Source organism: Panthera tigris, chromosome B4 (assembly GCF_018350195.1).
Source record: "Panthera tigris isolate Pti1 chromosome B4, P.tigris_Pti1_mat1.1, whole genome shotgun sequence".
Taxonomy (NCBI): Eukaryota; Metazoa; Chordata; class Mammalia; order Carnivora; family Felidae; genus Panthera; species Panthera tigris.
The window spans coordinates 77460095-77482784 of NC_056666.1; the positions used below are offsets into that span (position 1 = coordinate 77460095).

At 43.1% G+C, this 22690-nt stretch overlaps 1 protein-coding gene across 2 annotated transcripts in view; it reads left to right on the top strand.

Annotated features, from left to right (window-relative positions):
• Positions 1-22690, top strand: part of SCN8A (sodium voltage-gated channel alpha subunit 8) — a 119023-nt gene that overhangs the window by 46125 nt on the left and 50208 nt on the right. The window contains exons 9-11 of one of the 2 annotated variants that reach the window (XM_042992326.1): positions 525-731; positions 1885-2178; positions 13796-14158. In XM_042992326.1, the coding sequence (XP_042848260.1) occupies positions 525-731; positions 1885-2178; positions 13796-14158 (864 nt within the window). Of the gene's footprint in view, positions 1-524; positions 732-1884; positions 2179-13795; positions 14192-22690 lie in introns of both variants that reach the window. The other variant, XM_042992327.1, reaches the window with a different exon arrangement.

Here is a 22690-nt window from a genome sequence, read left to right on the forward strand (position 1 = left end):
TCTTTAAAAACCCACCCTATTGCAGAAGGAAAGGAAGGATGTCACTCAAGATGGGGACTTCTATGACTTGGACCCGATCCCTAAGATGGAATTTATCTGTTAACGCTCTTTGAGGACCAGTAGATAAATGAGCTGAAGTCTTGTATTCATTTCTTTATACTTGTTTTAGAATCAGCTAATGAAGGCAAATACAATTCTTAGCTTGGAGCATTTTTCCCTTTAAAAACAATCAAGTATTTTTCCATGAAGGGAGTATATCAGGAGTACTCGGAAAGGGAAGCGGACTTTTTCTGTCACAAGGCATTGGAGGTACTAGTGACATTTACTTTGAATTGAGGCTGGAGGAAGCCATTTGGCCACTGGGGATGCTAAGTACTCTGCAGTATTGAGGGCACACCGCACAACAAAGGACTGTTCTGTCAAAACTGCAGTGGTGCCCCTGCAGACGAACATTATCCCACGAGGTAGTTTCAGCCTGGTTCATTTGATGCATAGGACTCAGAAAATGGTCTTCATCTTCACAGACCCTGCGAGCTGCTGGGAAAACGTACATGATCTTCTTCGTCTTGGTCATCTTTGTGGGTTCTTTCTATCTGGTGAACTTGATCTTGGCTGTGGTGGCCATGGCTTATGAAGAACAGAATCAGGCAACCCTGGAGGAGGCAGAGCAAAAAGAGGCTGAATTCAAAGCAATGTTGGAGCAACTGAAAAAGCAACAGGAAGAGGCACAGGTTGGTGATCGGTGCTTTGCGATATACAGTCCTTCCTGCCAGATCACCGTGACTAAGGCCCTATCTCATTGCCATTGCAGTTGATCTTTTCGAGGCACGTTGTCAAATAGAAGCCATTGATCTGATTAAAATAACCCAAGTGACAATGGCAGATGGCTGGCCCAATTATTCCATTTGTCTTAACGGCCAAATAGTTTGTTAATATGATCTCTACTTGAATTTCTCAGCTGTTTAGTGTTCAACTGCTAGGGTGGCTGGGCGGGGGAAGCAAGTGGCCAGAGCAGTATATAGAGTGCTTCCTATAAGCATAGCCTTTTTGTTGAGGCCATCAGTAGGATCTCCTTCATACATTCTCTGCGATCATGAAAATATTGGTTGCAATTGGAAAGAAGATACAGGTAAAAGAGTAAAATAAGGGGCGCCTGGGTGGCTCAGTCGGTTAAGCGGCCGACTTCAGCTCGGGTCATGATCTCGCAGTCCGTGAGTTCGAGCCCCGCGTCGGGCTCTGTGTTGACAGCCCAGAGCCTGGAGCCTGTTTCAGATTCTGTGTCTTCCTCTCTCTCTGACCCTCCCCCGTTCATGCTCTGTCTCTCTCTGTCTCAAAAATAAATAAACGTTAAAAAAATTAAAAAAAAAAAGTTTAAAAAAAAAAAAAGTTTAAAAAAAAAAAAAAAGAGTAAAATAAAATTTGAAAACCAGTCCAGTGATCCCACCACCCTAACGCTTTGCTTTCTGATTCTTGTCCAAACATACATGCGTTTTTACACCGTTGGGCCCATAATGTGTATAATTTGGTTTCTTAGCATTCATTTTCAGAGTTGTCCAGAAGAAATCTTTTGGTACCAAGAAGGCGGCCACGTTCTTGTCAGAGATACTTCAGAGAATAAATCCCTGAGTTCTTCCCCCTGGGTTCTGCTCTGATTACACAGTGTGTGCCACAGTGTGTGTGGCTGGGTGCCACAATACAGATCAACCAGAAAATGGAGATAGCCAAGTCCTGGCCGCAGTCTCCTCTCCAGGCTGGTTCGCCCTCCTCCTTTTTCCCTGCTTCCCCTATCCGTGGGAAAGGAAATGAACTGCCCTGATTGCTTGGCTCCTTGCAGCTCCAGTTAACTGCTTCTGACTGGCCTGTCACTGTGGCTCCCCCCTCCAGGCAGCAGCGATGGCCACCTCCGCCGGCACGGTCTCAGAAGATGCCATAGAGGAAGAAGGTGAAGAAGGGGTAGGCTCTCCTCGGAGCTCCTCTGAAGTATCCAAACTCAGCTCCAAGAGCGCCAAAGAAAGACGTAACAGGAGAAAGAAGAGGAAGCAGAAGGAGCTCTCCGAAGGAGAGGAAAAAGGGGATCCTGAAAAGGTCTTTAAGTCAGAGTCGGAAGACGGGATGAGGAGGAAGGGCTTTCGGCTTCCAGACAACAGAATAGGAAGGAAGTTTTCCATCATGAATCAGGTAAACTATTTGCACTGGGTCAAATAAGCCTAAGGAATCTCCTTTTCCTAATCTCACTTGATTCTCACATTCCCCCCTTTTGCTCTACATTTTCCAGCCCCTCCCCTGTGTCCTCAGGCCTGTCTCTCCATGGTCCGTACTATCCTCTAGAGGGAGCATTGTGGGCGTGTTAGGGTTGTCCTCTGCTCCAGTCCTGCCCTCCCCTCTCTGCTCTGGGCCAGCCCTAGGACTGTGTGATCACCTCTGACAGCCTTACTGCAGCCGTAAAGTCCCTTTCACACCAGTAGGCCTTCCATTCTACCCCTCTCCTTAAACGTTGGAACATCAGAATTTAGCTTTCAAATATCTCTGTTTAAGAATTGCATGTAATTGTAGGTTAAAGAAAAAAAGAGTCCTGAAACTCTAGGTCACCTTATTTAAGTGTGGCAAATTCTAGTAATTAATTACTCTAGATATATAATGTCATGCTGATAAATTAGCCTATGGTAGGTTAAAAGCCTCCAGTTGTACCCAACTTTGATAAATGGGGAAACTAAGAGAAAGAGAGAGGAGAGGACTTACGGGTAATTACTGAGCATTCTATTACTATAAATATCACCACATAACACCTATTTTTGGATTTCGAAGAACACCACCAAAATCCAATCCTGAGGCCATTAAATTCCCAATTTTAAGGAAATGCTAGAAAGTTAGTCCGGTATGAAATAGATGACAGTTACTGGTCTTCTGGCAGCGTACCCTGTGTCTTTGCTTGTTTCCGAGAGGTGACCATTGTGCCTCTCCCTAACACCTCTCCCCTCCCAGTTCAGCCTCTGCCAGTCCTATTCACTTGATCACAGCAGAATCTCTCGTGTCCATCCCCCACTTCCCATCCTATTAACTGTATCTTAGTTCACGTGTATTAGTCTGTTCTACCTCAGTTATATCCACTGCGGGTTTGTTTCCTCTGATCATTCTCCCTCTCCTTTATGTTGTATATACTGTCAACAGAGCACTTCCTAAAACAGAGCTCTCATTCACCACCAAGAAGTTATGGAGTGCCTACCATGCATCAGGGATTATGCTGACTCCCAGAGATTCATGGTGATTAAAACACTGTCCCTCTCCTAAGGAACTTAACAGTGTAGTGGAGTGGCCACCAAAACTTATTTCTATAATACCATGGATGGTTCCATGTTGTTCCGTAATTGAAATAGGCTGGAATGTTTTAGAGGTCATGGGATGTACCGCAACCTGGAGGTTTGGCAAAGACTTTCTCGGGAAGGTTAATAAAGGATAAACAGGAATTAGGTAATGTGTGTGTGTGTGTGTGTGTGTGTGTGTGTGTGTGTGTGTGTGTATTGATGAGGGAGTAATAGGGCAGAAGAAAGGACATTCCAGGTGGGGAAGAAAAGTATGTTCCAGTTTGGACACCCTATAACCAAGTAGAGAGGTCTTTTAGACACACAGATAATCAAATGACGTCTTTGGGAAGAGTTCCTGAGCCGAGACCTGGTGACTGGAACCTTGAGACTTGATGAGGTACTCAAAGAGGTTGTGTCAGGTGAAGGAACAGTGGCCTAGGGGCTCCATCTCTGATGTTCATGGGCATCGCAGATGGAGCTCATGAAGAAAAACAAATGAACAGTCATGAGAGGTGCTGAGAGAACCAGTTCAGTGAAACCAGGAGAGCACAAAGATTGGAGAAAGCAGGCGAGTGGTCAATGGATTGAAAGTTAACAGAAATGCTTCATGAGATCAGAATTGGAAATAAGCACTGGATTTGGCAATATAAGTCACTGAGCACTTTAAAGACACACTTCAGTCCAGGGTAAGGATGGATGCCATATTAAGTGAGAACTGGAGACGATGAGTGTAGACATCTCATAAAAGCTTCTTGAAAGATATGGGTGGAAGGTAAGTATTTTTTATAATCTGCAGTGGGGGAGCCCAGAAGAAGGGGAAGTAGAGGTCGAAAATGGAGTCGAATAGAAAAGAAACTGGAGCACAGTCTTGGAAGATGTGAAACTAGATAGAGTCTCTAACAGGAAGGGGCTACCTTTTACCCGAAAATGTCAGGACATGCGGGTGTGGATAAGTTTGTAGATAGGGAGTAGGAAGTTGAGGAAGATGACACTGGAATGTCTGTAGTTTGCAGTAATGTAGGAAATTCAAAGTCCTATTGAAGGGAATGAGAGGTTGAGTTTAAAGTTTATTTATTTTCAAGAGAGAGTATGCACACAAACAGGGGAGGGGCAGAGAGAGGGGCACTCTCAGCACGGAACCCGACTTGGGGCACGAACCTGTGAACCGTGAGATCATGACCTGGACCCAGGAGATCATGACCTGAGCCGAGATCAAGAGTCAGATGCTTAACCAATTGAGCCACCCAGGCGCCCCAAGAGGTTGAGTTTAAAGAAATGAGAGGGGTGTTTAAAGAAAATATTGACAGTGTAGAATAGTTATTACAAAGAATAGGAGAGGAAATTACCCTAAACAGATTCAATCTATTTACCAACCAAGTGCCAGCCCCTAGTTGGAAATTACAGTGCTCCCCGCTCCTGGCCTTTTCAATCCCAGTCACTGTGCCCTGTCAGCCGCCCTGCACTTAGGCCAGAATGAACTACTAGATGCTTCTCATCTACGAGGTTTGTTTCCTACCCTCAGATTTGCTCCAGGAACCCCCTCTCTAAGATGCTCTATTTTTCTTGCTCTCAGTGTCCACATCATACTTCCTCTTCACATCCTTCTCTCAAAAAACCTTTCCAACCCTCCCCGACTCCACACCTCAGTGGGGATTACCATTTCATCTTTCCATTATGTTTCCTACGTATCTCTTTATGTGTTGCTTTTTACTCCTACTATTCTTTCCTCTCTTAATATGGCTAGTGTTCAGATATTTGTTGGACAGATGAATGGGGGACTTTTATAAATCTGATTTCACCCCTTCTGGGACTTCTTTGTGGCCTAGAGCCATCTCTGTCTCACCTTCACCTCACCTTTCTCCTAGTTCTGCCTCTTTTGGGGAAAAGTATGATTGCAGCTTCATTGTAATCCAACCCTTGTCTTGAGAGCCATCACTGAGCTGGTTAATGAATACCTTAGTGCTGTTATTGAATGGTCTCTGATTAATCTATTGGCTTTAGCAGAGTTGCACTGATTGCTCCCTAGCTCAAAAAATAAAACTGGGCTTCTGAAATGTCCTGCTTTGCATGAAAATGTTCACTTCCTCTAATTTCCCCATCTGAAAAAAAATTGTAGATTCCTAGAGGCCGTGGCTGTCTGCCAAGACTTGCTTAGAAACCCTACATGGAAGTAATATTCTTTGTCCCAGGACTCTTCTGCGGTTTCTCTGATTTTATCTGGAAGAAAGACTAAAACTGAGGCCTAGAGTCGTTAACTTATCTAAGGTTATATGGCTAGTAGGTGTTTCAGTCAAGATTTGAACCAGGTCCTTTGGACCACAGAGCTTGTATTCCTGTACATGACTGTGTGCAGCCACTCCCTCCCCACTCACCTCCACACATCCATGGTCATCTCTTCTGTTGGCTCACCAGTGAACATGGCTTCAGTTCAGTTTCCTGTGTTGCCAGATCTGTAGAGAGCCCTTAAGACATCTGCCCACCCAATCTCCTACTCATTTTTCTATAAAATTACTGCTCTGGTTTTATGGCTTAGGACAGTTTATAAATATTAAGTTGAGTTCAATTATGCACAGTGTTTTAATTTTTCTATTACAGTATTCCTCAAGCTTTTTGGTCTTAAGACCCCTTGATATTCTTTTTTTTTTTTTTTTTTTTTTTTTTTTTTTAGAGAGAGAGAGAGAGAAAGAGTGAGGGATAGAGGGAGAGGGAGAGAATAAAATCCTAAGCAGGCTCTATGCCCAGTGTGGAACCCCATACCTGGCTCAATCTTAGACCCCAGGATCTTGACCTGAGCTACACTTGATCTTAGCCAAAAGGTTGAGAAGTGATTGACCTGAGCTGAAATCAAGAGTTGGATGCTTAACTGACTGAGCCACCCAGCTGCCCCTAGGCTCCCTTAATATTCTTAAAAATTGAAGACCTCAAAGTGCTTTTTTTAAGTGTGCTTTTAATCTATATTAGAAATTAAGAAATTTAATAATTAAATACCTACAATATGTAATTTAATAATTACTATTAAATTAAGAACTTTAAAAATATTAAGCATGTTTATTTACTGATTTACCTAAAAATAATAATGATAGGGGGGCGCCTGGGTGGCTCAGTCGGTTGGGCATCCGACTTCGGCTGAGGTCATGATCTCGCAGTCCGTGAGTTCGAGCCCCGCGTCGGGCTCTGTGCTGACAGCTCGGAGCCTGGAGCCTGCTTCCGATTCTGTGTCTCCCTCTCTCTGGCCCTCCCCCACTCACGCTTTGTCTCACTCTCTCTCTCAGAAATAAATAAACATTTAAAAAAAATAATAATAAATAAAAAAATAATGATAGGGGCGCCTGGCTGGCTCAATTGATAGAGCATGTGACTCTTGATCTTGGGGTTGTGAATTCCAGTCCTACACTGGGTGTAGAGATTACTTAAAAAAAAAATAGGGGCGCCTGAGTGGCTCAATGGGTTGCACATCCAACTTCAGCTCAGGTCATGATCTCACAGTTCATGGGTTTGAGCTCCCTGTCAGGCTCTGTGCTGACAGTTTGGAGCCTGGAGCCTGCTTCTGATTGTGTGTCTCCCTTTCTTTGCCCCTCCCCCACTCACACACACACACACACACACACACACACACACACACCTCTCTCTCTCTCTCTCTCTCTCTCTCTCTCTCTCTCTCAGAAATACATAAACATTAAAAAAAAGGATATGTTAAAAAAATCTGGGGGGTTGACATATTTGAAGGAAATCTAGTTTCATACGGATGTAATTAGAAAAGGGATGGATGGGGCACCTGGGTGGCTCAGTCGGTTGAGTGTCTGACTTCGGCTCAGGTCAGGATCTCACTGTCTGTGAGTTCTAGCCCCGCGTCAGGCTCTGTGCTGATAGCTCAGAGCCTGGAACCTCCTTCAGATTCTGTGTCTCCCCTCTCTCTGCCCCTCCCATGCTCATGCTCTCTCTCTGTCTCTCAATAATAAATAAATGTTAAAAAAAATTAAACAAAAAAGAAAAAAAGAAAAAAAAAGGAATAGGGGTGCCAGCGTAGTTCAGTCAGTTAAGCGTCTGACTTCAGCTCAGGTTATGATCTCACAGTTCATAGGTTCGAGCCCCATGTTGGTCTCTCTGTTGTCAGCACGGAGCCTGGAGTCTGCTTCGGGCCCTCTGTGCCCCTCTCTCTCTGTCCTTCCCCTTCTCACTCACTCTCTCAAAGATAAACATTTTTTAAAAATGACAAAAAAAAGGGTGGAAAATTTAAAAGCCTTTTCAGATAATTATGAATATTCATCTTTAATGCTATTCCAAAACTCAGCGCAATTATTGTTTTTTCAGTAATTAGTTGCAGTATAGAATTTGAAACTGTAAGTCTGTTACATTAAAATCCTTTGCTGTATTTATCACCATAGATCATTAACTCATGAGTGATTAGTAGCATCATGCATTGATCACTTAGGGAATATCTGTTCATTGAGTTATACACATCTTCCAAGTACTGCCACACACAAGTTTTAAAAATCACATACAGGGGCGCCTGGGTGGCTCAGTCGGTTAAGTGTCCGACTTCGGTTCAGGTCATGATCTCGTGGTTCACGAGTTCGAGCCCCGTGTCGGGCCCTGTGCTGACAGCTCGGAGCCTGGAGCCTGCTTCCGATTCTGTGTCTCCCTCTCTCTCTGACCCTCCCCCCATTCATGCTCTGTCTCTCTCTGTCTCAAAAATAAATAAACGTTAAAAAAAAAAAATCACATACATTACTATCACTAACAGCTCATAAGAAAAGTCTAAATACTGTGAAACTGTCATGCTTCCAGAGTCCACTCTATACTTGTGAGAAAATGAAAGTGATGAAGATATGATCTTAGTATTGTTATGAAATAGTTTTGACCTCTTGATCCCCCTTAAGAGGGTCACAGGACCCCCAGGAGTCCCTAGACCACACTTTAAGAACGAGCTGTTTTTCACTGCTTTCTCCTCTAGGGTTTTGATGGTTTCCTGTCTCACATTCAGGTCCTTTATCCATTTTGAGTTTATTTTGGTGAATGGTGTAAGAAAGTGGTCTAGTTTCATCCTTCTGCATGTTGCTGTCCAGTTCTCCCAGCACCGTTTGTTAGAGAGACTGTCTTTTTTCCATTGGATAGTCTTTCCTACTTTGTCAAAGATGAGTTGGCCATACTTTTGTGGGTCCAGTTCTGGAAAAAGTGAAATATGGCATGGACATAGAACATTTAAATCAGTAACTTATCACATCCTAAGGATCCCAGTCATTGTTAAGCCTGGTCCCAACAGACAGCTGGCATGGATACCCTAAAATCCTCAGTTTTTCCATGGAATATGAGGGCCACCTCCTCAAATCGAGAACACCCCATAGCCGTTCTGCCGAGCAAACACCTAGACCTAAGGTAGTATTTCTAGTGAGCTGTGATGTGTGAAGCTCCTGGTTGGTGGACAAGAAAGATTTTGAAAACAGAAGGAAGGTAAGGCCCACCCATTTCATAAAGTAGCCTGGATCCCGGGAGTTAATAGAGCCAAGAGTCCTGGGTCATCACTGCAACCCTCTAGCCCAGGGAAACTGAGACCGGTGACAGGCTGGGCTGGCTACCCTCAGGATGTATCTCCTTAGAGAATGGGCTGGAGCAGGATTGAATATTGGGTTCTCTTCTCCCCTTCCACATTTATTACCATCAGCTCTTTTGCCAAGAATGGAACAGGGAACTAAACAGTAAGACATAAATTATTTTCTTTTAGTGTGTACTGTCTCAGGATCCTGATTTCTATGTGTTTGTAGGTCACTAAATTGATCATTATCTTATCACTTTCCTACCGGTTAAGAATAGATCTCCTGTAGTATATATTTCCTACTAGGCTGCAAGGTTTGAGAGGACAGGGACCATGCTATATGTCTTCTTTACAACTGTATTCACATCACTTAGTACACAATAGGTATTTAATGATCATTCGTCGAAGAAATGAAACCTCTTTCCTAATGTGGAGACCTAATGTACCGTGTAGTGTGAGCAAAATCACAGATTTAGTCCAGGGAAGCTTGCTATGAGAAGCAAAGCAGTGACCCAGTGCAGGTGTGGGATAATGCTAAGGTGTGGGTGGCTAATTTACAGTATAAAACCCAAGTACCTGTTCATTAAATTAAGCACTGCACCTACGATGTACAAAGCACACCAAGAAAAGATGAATCAGGCAGTGTGACCCTCTGAAGAGCTTGTAGTTCGTCAAAAAGGAGAGCTAGGGGCGCCTGGTTGGCCCAGTCGGTGGAGTGTCCGACTTTTGATGTCGGCTCAGGTTGTGAACCCAGGGTCACGGGATTGAGCCCCGCATTGGGCTCCGTGCTGAGCATGGAGCCTGCTTAAGATTCTCTCCCTCTCTCCCTCTGCCCTTCCCCCATTTGCATGCGCACTCCCTCTAAAAATTGAAAAGAGAGAGAGCGAGAGAGCTAAAAGCATATATACAAAGAACTGTAGCAAAAAGTAGAGCGCAAGTACTGTGAAAGAGAGGCTCCATGCTGTTGAAGGGTGAAGGAAGTTTGTTGAGGAAGAAGGTGAAGGGCTGGACCATGGACAGTAGAGAGAATCTCCACAGCTGGAGGTATAGAAAATAAAGACCTGAAAGCAGCATGGCTCAATGGTAAGGTCTGTGAAGGGAAAGGGTAAAAGATAAAATGGAAAAAGTAAATTAGAGTCAAAGCTGGGAGGATTGATGAAATTAAGTGTGATCATGGGATTTAACAAAGGAGCCCAAGAGTTCTGGCCTTCTTTCTCTCTAGTGAGCCTTACAAGGAGATACATACGCCGAAGACACTGTTTGTCAACATCTAACACAGAACCTCAGAGTTCTGTGTTCCACTGAACTGAACATGTGGGTGGAAGCTCAAAGATATTTCCCATCCCTCCCTCAATCCAATCTTGGGATCCTACTGTAGTACTTATGGTTTTTATTTTCTGTATTTTATGATGCTTTGACATTTTAGGAGCCTTGCTAGCTGGGGAGAGAGTGCCCCTCCCAGTGCAGGCTTAATTCCTGGACACTGAACAACTTGCCTGGGAGTGTGCCTTTCATATGCAAATGGATCAATCCAAACCCTCATCCCCAACTTTATTTAAAGCTCACATGCCAAGATATACCACACCAGTGTCTCCCCTGCCCGAAATCACTCCAAGGGCCAGGCATTGGGCAGCTAGGACCAGTCCTGTAGCCCAGAGCCTACTGAAATTATTCAAACTGCCCAATCCTGGACTTCTCAGATGTGCCTGCTCTGCCTCACCTGTTCCTGCCAGGGAGACCACCATCCAGGCTCTGAACCATGCTTTTCCCTTGCTCTTCTGCCTCCTAACTGACCCTGCTACCTCCCCAGGAGGCCCTGCATGGCATGGCATGGCGTGGCATGCCCCCTTCTCGTGGGAGCTGTGACTAATAGACTCTTCCAAAGGCAGTTGTCTCTGTGTCTGTCACCTTACCGTTTTTCATTAGAACAAAATCATATGTACAATAGGAAGGCACTGCCTTTGGCATAGAACATTGCCCTGAGGTATAAAAATTGAGGGGCAGGGGGGATGCCAAACAAAGAGACAATTGAAAATATTTGGGTCTTTAAGTTTTCTTTAACCAAGGAAATTTAAATCCATTGTAAGACTTTCTGAATTTATCTGTCTTATACTCAGGGCTGTTGAGATGTTTTAAAATCAGGAATTGGATGGATGTCACTGGGATATATATTACTACATTTATTTAAAAGGAAAAATAAGGGGGCGCCTGGGTGGCTCAGTCGGTTAAGCGTCCGACTTCGGCTCAGGTCATGATCTCGCGGTCCGTGAGTTCGAGCCCCGCGTCGGGCTCTGTGCTGACAGCTCAGAGCCTGAATCCTGTTTCAGATTCTGTGTCTCCCTCTCTCTGACCCTCCCCCGTTCATGCTCTGTCTCTCTCTGTCTCAAAAATAAATAAATGCTAAAAAAAAAAATTTTTTTTTAAATAAAAAGAAAAATAAGGTCTGGGGTGCCTAGGAAACTTAGTTGGTTAAGTGTCCGGCTCTTGGTTTCGGCTCAGATCATGATCTCACGTCTGTGGGTTCAAGCCCGGCATTGGGCTCTGTGCTGACGGCATGGAGCCTGCTTGGGATTCTGTCTCCCTCTTTCTCTGCCCCTCCCCTGCTTGCTCTTTCTCTCAAAAATAAATGGATAAACATTAAAAAAATTTTTTTTTAATTTTAAAATGGAAAAATAAGGTCATAATTTTCAAATTAAAAAAAAGTCTGAGTTGGTCAAGTGGTTTGACAGTAAGGACTGGCTTTGCTAATTGTATCATATAGTGGGTATTTTTATAAATGAAACAAGCTAAATCTGTGGCTTTAAGGTTTTGATGAAAATATCTTGAAGGCATGTGATAAGATAAAATTATTTTATTAAAAAACTAATATTGGAAAAATTAATGTTGGCAGTGATATATTGAAAGTAATGATATTTTGATTATTCCACCTTTTTCTTTTGCGTTAGATAAGGTTCCTTTAAGAAAAAGAATAACCCCTGTAAGAGTAACCCATATAATTATTAATAAAAACTTAAGCCTTTTTTGGTATCCTCAGAAAACAAGACATGGAATATTTCTAACAACTAGGTAACAAATTTGGCAAGTTGGTTGGTTTATAGTTCTTTGCTTCCAATAAAGTTGAAAGACTACCTAATTTGACTGTCAGCTGATTAGGATAAATTTTGCTAAGAGCTTACTATGTGATTTTGGAATATAATTTGTAAGGAGTTCAAAGAATTGAGTGACATTGCTACAATAAAATTCTTCTGTTCCCAGATACTATTTGTGTGAATAAGGTTTTTGAGCTCTTAAAATCTAATATTAGAAAGGGAAGGGAGGGTTGATGTTGAGCCATGTTTGATTCTAGTAATAAATAATACAAATATTTCAACCCCCGAAACACCAATTTTAAAAACTCATTAGGAGATACATTTTAATAAAATACCCTTTTTAAGCTTAATAATTACTTATAAAATGTATACTTATGAGCTGTCAGCACAGAGTCCGACATGGGACTCAAACCCATGGACCGCGAGATCATGACCTGAGCTGAAGTTGGATGCTCAACCGCTGAACCACCAAGGCGCCCTATATTTATATATCTCAATCAATTTTAATAATAAGAATTGTAATAAAAAATCAATCCAGGAGAATTTTTTTATGTTTATTTCGAGAGAGAGAGTATATGCTAGGAGGGGAGGGGAAGAGAGAGAGAGGGAAAGAGAGAAAGAATCCCAAGCAGGCTCCATGCTGCCAGAGCAGAGCTGGACTCTGGGCTCGAATTCACCAACTGTGAGATCATGACCTGAACTGAAATCAAGAGTCAGATGTTTAATGTACTGAGCCACCCAGGCGCCCCAATCCAGGAGAATTTTTAAAAATTCTTAGAGACTCAGGATCACAGGAAAATTTTCAAATTTTAAGTACAGTTATTTATAATTTTTTGTTGCAGAAAAGTATTCAAAGGTGATCAGTAAAATGCGGTAAAGCATATCAATATGCATTAGCACACAATTCTCTAGGGAATATGGAAGGGAAGTATGAGATGAAGGAGAAAAAGAAATGAGGAAAAATTTGTAAATGGTAAATAAAAGTTTCATTTCAAGATGTCAGCGCTGGGAATTATATAATTTACAAATATTTAAACTTGTGATAAAAAAAAAATGTTGACTTTAAAATGGAATAGGAGGAGAGCCCCTAGGTGGGTCAGTCAGTTAAGCATCTGACTCTTGATTTTGGCTCAGGTCATGATTTTAAAGATGATGGACTCAATCCCCACCTGCCCCCTCCAGCTCCGCCCCCCCACTCCCCCCCCCCCAGCACAGAGCCTGCTTGGGATTCTCTCTCTGCCCCTCCCCTGCTCACATTCTGTCTCTCTCTCTTTCTCTCTCTCAAAATAAATAAACTTTTAAGTTTAAAATGGAGTAGAAGGAAACATACATAATATTCAACTGAACAAAAGCTACTTCAAGACTATTGTTGGCATACTACTTATCTCCGGGGCATGTACTCATTGACAGAATAGCACTTTTGATAATGATAGAGCACTTTTAAATTCTCTCCTTTTTGCCACGTGTGGCTTGGAGTCTAACTTGAGTAAAGGCACACTTCAGGTGAGCTCATAGTACTGCGAAATAGACACACCGATGTCTTTCCCCGTGGTTAGCTACATAGAGCACGGGATAAAAGCATCGTTGTAATGCATGGCCAAATAGGAGTAGAATTTGTGTATGGCTACCTGCTCAAAGCCAGATGCATCTCAAGGGTATGGGGCAAGAAGTGAGTGATTATGGGTGTGGGCAGTGGTATAAACGCAACCTCCAGAAAAGTGCTCTCTGGAAACACGTGTGTTCTCATACCAGGAATGCAAGGGTAGGGCCGGGAGGGGGAGGCAAACCGCCCTTGCTGGGCCTGTACGGGTCAGCCTCCCGTCTCACGCCGTCTCTTGTGTGTGTCTCTCTCTCTCTCTCCGCCCCTGCAGTCACTGCTCAGCATCCCGGGCTCGCCGTTCCTCTCCCGCCACAACAGCAAAAGCAGCATCTTCAGTTTCCGAGGGCCCGGGCGGTTCCGCGACCCGGGCTCGGAGAACGAGTTCGCGGACGACGAGCACAGCACGGTGGAGGAGAGCGAGGGCCGCCGGGACTCGCTCTTCATCCCGATCCGGGCCCGCGAGCGCCGCAGCAGCTACAGCGGCTACAGCGGCTACAGCCAGGGCAGCCGCTCGTCGCGCATCTTCCCCAGCCTGCGGCGCAGCGTCAAGCGCAACAGCACGGTCGACTGCAACGGCGTGGTGTCCCTCATCGGCGGCCCCGGCTCCCACATCGGCGGGCGGCTCCTGCCAGAGGTGAAAATAGATAAGGCAGCTACCGATGACAGTGTAAGGAAGTAAACACATAGACCGAGGCTAGGCATGGCAGTCTTTCCCGCGCCCTCCTCTCTTCTCTCCGGTCCGGCCGCTCGCTCCCACGCGCTGTCCCCACTCTCTCGACTCCTGTCCCCACTGCCCCCCACCGTTTCTGTCTTCTCCCACCTGCTTTGTTTCTGTTGTTCTCTTCCGCCCCTCCTTCTCCCTTTTACTTTATTCCCTGCTCTGTTTCCCCCCACCCATCCCCTCCCTCCTTGTTTCGGACTACTGCCCTTCCCCATCCCCTCTTGGCTTTACTTTACCTCTTTCTCTTTCTCTCCATCTTTGCAAGTCTCTGTTAGCCTACCTGTATTCCTTCCCCCGCCCCACCCCACCCCCCCCCCCCCCACCTGCTTTGACTGAATGCCTCTGGCCAGCGGATCCTGCCCGGATGGAATGAGAATGGCATCCTGCCACCACCAATGACCAAGTCTGAGCCGGTTTGGAACTACCATCGCTTCTCTCCCTCCCATGTCCTCTCCTTATAGGGAAACAGCCTGGAATTTAAAGCTTTTATCTTTCTATTAAAAAAAAAAAAAAACAAAACAAAACAGCAATATAGTTCAGAATAATTTTCCAAGTCTCCTCTGTAAGAATGAGGTGTGATTTTTCCAAAGAGGAATGTGCATACATGATGCTGTCGGCAGGAGGTTCGCACCGGGGAGAACCAGGCAAGGAGAGGTTAGGGAAGCCAGTGCAGAACTGGAGCTAGACATTCAAAAGCATTTGAAATGGAAAGAAATCAAAGGAGGGGGAAAGTGGGAGGTTGGGGCAAGAACACATGGTGCATGGGGGAGGAAGAAAAAGGGAAGCAAAAGATGCATTTTAAATGTAATCAAATGTCAGGCTCTGGAGGAGCTGCATATAATAGCTTCAGAAAATCACTTGTCGAGGGGTTTGGATAATGGCTCCCCTCTTTGGGAAAAGCCATCTCCTAACATTCCTTTAAATTCTAAGCTGTTTATACCTTCTTTCTAGTTTTAAATTCTTATAACCTCAGCGATCCCAATCCTCTGTACCTCTAACTCCTTAACCTCCCTCAGTCCTTCCTTAGCTGGCATAGACTCCTTGAGATGGCATGCCAGTCCGTCTTGTCCTAACACTTCAGTTTCCTCTAACACAGCACGGAGACAGCCGGTCCTTTAATTAGCATGATGCATGTGTGGAGGAAAAGTGGACAAAGTGGAATTATCCACAGTGATCTGTTTTTAACATTTCTGGATGCCTGTTGACCGTACAGATAAAAATTCAAAAAGCAGTTAGGATGTGTTTGACACTGTCTTTTCTCTCCTGCCTTTTCATTTCATAGTAAAATAACTGCCCGTGCTACACACACACACACACACACACACACACACACACACACATTTGTATAGCTCTTTAGAAGTGACAAATTACTTTTACATTCATTATTTAATTTGCTCTGAATAAAAATTCTTTAAGGCTGGCAAAGTGAAGCTCATTATCCCTGGTTTTAGACGGGGGGTAGTCTCAGAGAATTTGGGCTCCTTAAGGTCACATAGCTCATTATTGATAGAGCCAGAGTCTTAGGGAAAACTCAATCTTCCATTTCTTAGTTCATTTTAGTGTCTTCTCTGTATAGCCACATGGCCATTTTTCTTCAAGAAAACTGTTTATTTAATATCAACTATGGTAGGAACAATAATAATAACAAACAGTGGTTCCAAAATTCCCCCAAAACCAGGTAGTTGGCCAAAATAAATATTATAGACGTGATTATCTTTACTTTAAATGTAATTTTTGATTGTCCCTAATTCTATATCTGGAAGTAAATATTTACGGTCTGTTATTAGACAGTTACATTATCTGAAAAAAACAAGGTAATGTGTCAACAGATAACGAGGGTTGTGTCAGCATGGACAGTACAGTTCTGGCAATTCAAATGTTAAAAACCAAATTTATTTCTGATATCCTGGCTTTTTTTTTTTTTTTTTTAATATTTAAGCCAAATCATACATCTTGCTTTTTTGCTGAAAAGAAGGTATAGAAAAGGTATCCAGGAAGGAGGAGATTGAACTTCAAGCTGAAGGCACATGAGCAGATTTGGGGGTTTTGTTTTTGGTTTCCTGGCAGCTTCTGTTAGACTGTGTGGGAAAAAAACTTGAGAGGCAGTTGAGCAGATGGCTGTGGAAGCAAGGCTCTGTGCACTGCCTTACGTTGTGGCCTCCACAGAGTGCTGCCTTTGGAGTTTTGGGGGGCCTGCACACTCCACCCCCTGTAGGCCCTTAGGAGATTCTTTGCTGTGGTCCCAAGCGATGATGGTGACAGATTTGAGGATTCCCAAGGCCAGGAGGGCAGATCCCAAAGAGGCAGGAAGATAAGATAGGCACGACTATTTCATTCCCAAAGGCTTCATAACCAGGAAAAGCTGTATTGTTAGAAGCCATAAAGAAGTGCTTCTCAGCTGTTGATGGCGTGGGGATATGTGTAAGTTATAATAATAGGCCAAAAAGACACAATAAAACAAACCCAGACTGCATAGACCGCGTGTGGTATGATATCAGATCTATAGAAAGACAAACTACACACAGAAAGAGGATGACTAATCAGAAGTTAACCGTGGTTGCCTTTAGGAGGGGAAATTATCGGTGGCTTTTTTTTCCCTTACTCTTTTGTGTTCTTTACGGCTTTCTACAATGACATAATAATTATAGCTACCATATGGGTTCTTGCTATAGTATGCTAAGCACTTAAATATATGCACGATCTCATTTAATTCTTATAACCATCCTATTTGGTAGGTGGCTTTATCCTATTAAACAGATGAGGTTCAAAGCCTTAGTGACTCGTGGCAGTGGAGCTTGAACCAAGGTCTTCCTGATGCCAATGAGACCTTCCTGGCCACTTAAATAATTAGCTCCTTTGGGAAGTGGGGAAAAAAAAAAAAACATTTATCATTTATCTTAGAGGAATGCAATATATTACTAATGTTGTATGCAGCCCAGGCCACATGAGCAACAAATACCTCCTTAGGCTAAGATGTAGCAATTCTTACTGTCAAGGAGTAAAGATTCTGCAGTGACTGTCTGGTGATTGTGCGGATTTTTCATGAGAGGATTAATAAACTAAGATGTTTTATGTGGTGGCAGGGGGGGCGGGGGGGAGAATCACGTTTGGGATGTGACTCCAGCCATGGATTGATTTGCCTGCGCCTGAACCACGAGAGTGCTTCCCAATGTGTGCTCATGCTTTGTGGAGCATTGCAGGAGCTGCTGAGGCCCAAAATTTCAATGGTTTGGGAGTTTTCACTTTTGCTTTCTGCTGAAGCAGAGGATGAGGGGACTTTTCCCATGCCTTCATCTCTAAGCTGGAAAAGTAGGTGAGAATCTCACCACTCATAGAGAAAGCAGGTGCTGCTGACAATCCAAAAATCAGACGTAACTCAGAAATCCTGTTGTATTAGCTTACAAATATATAAGTATTATCTCATTTAATGCCTACAGCTGATAGACACTACTATTGTCTGCATTTCACTGAGGAGGTAACCAAGGCTTAGAGAAATAAAGTGGCTTGTCCAAGATCACACAGTAAGCGGCAGACAGAATTAGGGCTTGAGTGCAGGCAGTCTGGCTCCGGAGCACTGGCCAGTAACCAGTGCGCTGCACCAGCTCTAAAGCCTGAGTCCTTCAGTTTATTTACTGATGTGATCCTGGGAAATTAACATAACCCCTCTAAGCCCATTTCCTTATCTGTGAAAAAGAGATAAAAGGACCTTTGCTAAAGGGCAATCGTAAAGATTAAATGCAATAACATTTATAAAATGTGAAGCATATTATTTGGTCCATTCTTGGTGTTCAGAAGCCAGTTTCCATTTCTTTCCCTACACTCTTTTGGCCTTTTTAGTCCTGAGACGTGGACGTTAGGATTTCTACTGAATTGCTTGACTTGGAGAGGGTTGTATTCCTTCTAAGGAATACCTTAAAGATCCTTTGAGAAGAAATTATTGTACAACTGTTTTAAAGCAGATTACTACAGGGGTGCCTGGGTGGCTCAGTCGGTTAAGCTGATGGCATGGGGCCTGCTGGGGATTCTCTCTCCCTCCCTCTCTCTGTCCTTCCCCTGCTCGTGCACTTGCTCTTTCTCTCAAAATAAATAAACATTAAAAAAATAAAGCGCTCTAAATTTTAGTTCCAAGAAAAAGGTAACTACCTGATAAATTTCCATTCATGTATTTCCATGGGAAGGCGATTTAGTTGTGCTTCCTTGGGCAGATCTGTAGAAATGTGGGCAAAATCTGCCATCTGCAGGTGTTATAGGATATCTCTTTGAGAAGTACAGCTACAATTGAGGAGGTTGGAAGTCAGTGGCTAAATGTCGTAATAAACTTTGCATTTGGGTTGAGAGAAATGGAACAAATTTGCACTGAGTTTCACTTTCAAAGAATGTAATTGAGGCTCTCTGTTGCTTCCTCTGTTACTGATAGTTTTACATGAAACCTCCTTAGAGGCTGAGTTCTAAAAAGGCAGAAGCTGCTGACTTTAAACCGTTGTGAATTCTCCTCTTTTCCTCCCCAACAAAGTGAGACCAAACAAACAAACAAAAGAAATAAACGCCTCCACTTACAGGAATAAAAAATGACCTGAGGAGATAGGGAAGGGGAAGGAAAGAGTATGTGATCTCTCCTCTGGTCCTCGGGTCTCAGCATGGTTGAAGGAGAAAGCCCTTTCCCTACCTCCCAAGTGATAAGAATTGAGTAGCTAAGCCAAGAGCAGAGACATCCCTGACAGAATCCCAAGGAGATTCTGCAGTCAAATGCTCTACCACTGAGCTATACCCTCCCCCCCCGCCCGCCACTATCCCAAGGAGATTCTGGAGGAAGGGTTCCTCTGAAGCTGCTGTACATGGGAGAGCCTTCAGTTGGCTAGAATCTGGCACAAGAAACAATAGCCAACAGCACTGATGGGAATGTAAAATGGTGTGACTGCTTTGGAAAACAGTGGCGGATTCTCAAAAAAATTAAACATAGAGTTACCATATGATCCTAGGTAAAACTGAAAACAGGTGTTCACACAAAAACTTGTACATGAATATTCATAAAACCATTATTCATAATAGCCAAAAAGTGGAAGCAACCCAAGTGCCCATCAACTGAGGGATGGATAAATAAAATGTGGCATGTCCCTATTATGGAATATCATTCGGCCATAAAAGGGAGCAAGGTATAGTTACATGCCACAGCACGAATGAACCTTGAAAACGTTATGCTCAGTGAAAGAAGCCAGGCACAAAAGGCCACATATTACTGTATATGGTTCCATTTCAGTTTTTTTGTAATGTTTTTATTCATTTTTGAGAGAGACTGAGAGAGCATGAGCAGGGGAGGGGCAGAGAGAGGGACACAGAATGGGAAGCAGGCTCCAGGCTCTGAGCTGTCAGCGCAGAGCCCCGTGTGGGGCTTGAACCCACGAACTGCAAGATCATGACCTGAGCCAAAGTCAGACGCTTAACCAACTGAGCCACCCAGGTGCCCCCACATGGTTCCATTTATATGAAATGTCTAGAAGAGATAGATCTATAGAGACAGAAAATAGGGGGATTGGCTGCAAACAGGTACTGTGTTTTTCTTTGGTATGATGGAAATGTTCTGGAATATACTGTAAATATACTAAAAGCCACTGAATTGCACACTTTGAAACCATTAAAATGGGGAATTTTATTGTAATGTGCATTTTATCTCAATGTTGTAAAAGTTGAAAAGAGAAACAACAGCCCAGACTTTCAGTCCCAGCTTTCAAAACCTCACCCGGGGAGGAGGGATTTCAGGAACTACCCATCCATCTTGGATTCCTGTGTACCCTGGTTTACTTACTACAGATTTATTTTTCTCTGGATACTGTCTTAGCCCCCAGTTAGTGCTTAGCACTTTGAAGTGATGTTCTTCATAAGTAGTTTTAGTTTGTATCATCTCAGGCAGCTAACAGTGATGAACACATGTTTGCTCCCTCTCTCTCCATTAATCAGTCACATCTGATGAATACAAAGAGGCTGCGTGTTCTGACGATGACCAGGCCATATATAAAATAGGACTTTCACCCACGACGTGCCCGAGAAACCAGCCCCCTTATCTCTGGTAAACAACCCAGGCAGCCAGCCTGCCGTAAGTCACACTAGTAAGGAAGCCAGTCTGCTATCTCTTGTGACAATCCAGGAAGGTATGATACCTTCTATAACAATCAGCCCCAGGTGGTCAGGGCTTGATTAATAACTGATGAGTTCCCTAATTTCTGTTTCTGTGTTCACCTTCGGACCCACCCGAGAAAGCCAAATATGCACCCCTAATCAGTCACCTAGGATGCCTTGCTTCTAGTTAGCCCAGCTGCAGCGCCCTCATGCCAACAGCCTTGAAGTCCAGGCACACCTGAAGCCTTCCCTTTTTTCCACGCGAAAGCTTTCCCACTCCCCTGCCTGCCTTTGCATCTCTGGTGAAACGCATGTGATGGTGGCTGACTCCCCATCTTAAGCTCAGAATAAATAGCCTTTGCTTTTCTCACTTGGTTGATCTTCCTTTATTTCCATAATACAAATAACATTTTCTACGCATTTACACACTCTTTCGTATTCTTTCTCAAAGGAATTCTACTGCACGATCAATATCGCAATAGTACACTGGGTAACCCCCACCCAAGAGTTACCAAAGGTGTGGGAACAAAGGTGGTGGAGCAGGAGCTGTCTGGCCAGCTGAGAATTGTCCCCTAAACCCCTTTGTACCACAAGACTCTCCCAGAAAAGTACATTTTCCTACTCGATCCCCTCACCTCTCCGAGCAGCCTCTTCTGACATGTATCAACACAGATTAGTTTGCTTTCATTTTCGAGGACTCGTGCAGTATGTCTTTTTTATTTGGCTTCTTTCACTCAACAAGATGTTTTTTTGAGATACATCCATGTTGGGTATCAGTAGTTTATTTCTTGTTATTGATGAGTATTGATTGATTGGGTCCTTCATTGTATAAGTACACTCCAAATTGTTAGTCCATGTTCCTGTTGATGGACGTTCACGTTGTTTCCAGTTTTCAGTAGTATGAAGAAGCTTGCTGAGAGCATTCCTGTGCAACTCTTTTGGCAGATAAATGGTTTCATTTATATTGGATAACTACCTCAGAATGAAATTCCTGGGTCATATGGTAAATGTATGTCCAGCTTTGCGAGAAACTGCCAAACAGCTCTCCAAAACAGTTACACTATTTGTTTTTAATAGTCCTACCAACAGTGTATTAGAATTCCAATTGCCCCCCATCCTAGCCAACATTTGGTGATATTAGTCTTTGTTTTAGCATTTGAGTAGGCATAAACTGTTGTCTTACTATGCTTTTAATTTGCATTTCCCTGCTGATTAATGACGATGTGCATCTTTTCATGTATTTACTGGCTTCTCATAGATCTTTCATTAAGTTGCTTATTTAAATCTTTTGCCCATTTCGATTTTTTTATATGTTATGGATACAAGTCCTTTATCAGATACATAACCTTTTAATTTTGATGACATCCAATGTATCAGGTTTTGTTTTTTTTTTTTTTCTTCTAGGAAAATTTGCCATTACCCCAAATTGTGAAGTTATTTTCTTCTCTAAATTTCACAGTTCTGGGTTTTACATTCAGGTCTCTGATTCAGCTCAAGTTAATTTTTGTGTATGAAATTAGAAGGAGTTGATTTGGATGAATATCTAGTTTTTCAGTACTGTTGGTTAAAAAGACTTTTTGGGGCGCCTGGGTGGCTCGGTTGATTAAGCGTCCAACTTCAGCTCAGGTCATGATCTCATAGTTCGTGACTTCGAGCCCCTCGTCGGGCTCTCTGCTGTCAGCACACAGCCCACTTCGGATCCTCTGACACCCTCTGTCTGCTCTTCCTCTGTGTGTGTGCACACTCTCTCTCCCTTTCTTCTCTCTCTCTCAAAAAGTAAAACATTAAGAAAATGTATTAATACAAAAAAAAGACTTTCCTTCCTTCACTGAACTGACTTGGCATCTTGGTCAAAAATCAACTGATGTACATGTTTGGGTCTGTTTCTGGATTCTGTTCCGTTCCCTTGATCTATTTGTTTATGCTTATAACAATACTACGCTTGTCTAATTACTGTAACTTTATAGTCTTGAAATGAGATAGCATAAGCCTTCCAAACAAAAAATATTTTAAAGATCATGAAACAATCTCTTAAGAGATTAATTTGCTTTTCAGATCTTTTTAAAAAGATTATTTTGCTATTTTTTGCTATTATTTTGCTATTTTGCTAGATTCTTCACGTGTCTTTATATATTTTAGAGTCTTTTTTTTTTTTTTTTTTTTTTGGTCAGTTTCTTCAGAAGAGCCTAGAATTTTTATAGTGATTGCACTGAATCTATAGGTCAATTTGGGAATAATGGGCATCTTAATTATATTGAATCTTTCAATCTGTGAATGTGGTTTTATTCTCGTTTATTAAAGTCTTCTCAAGTTTCTCTCAGCAAAGTTGTA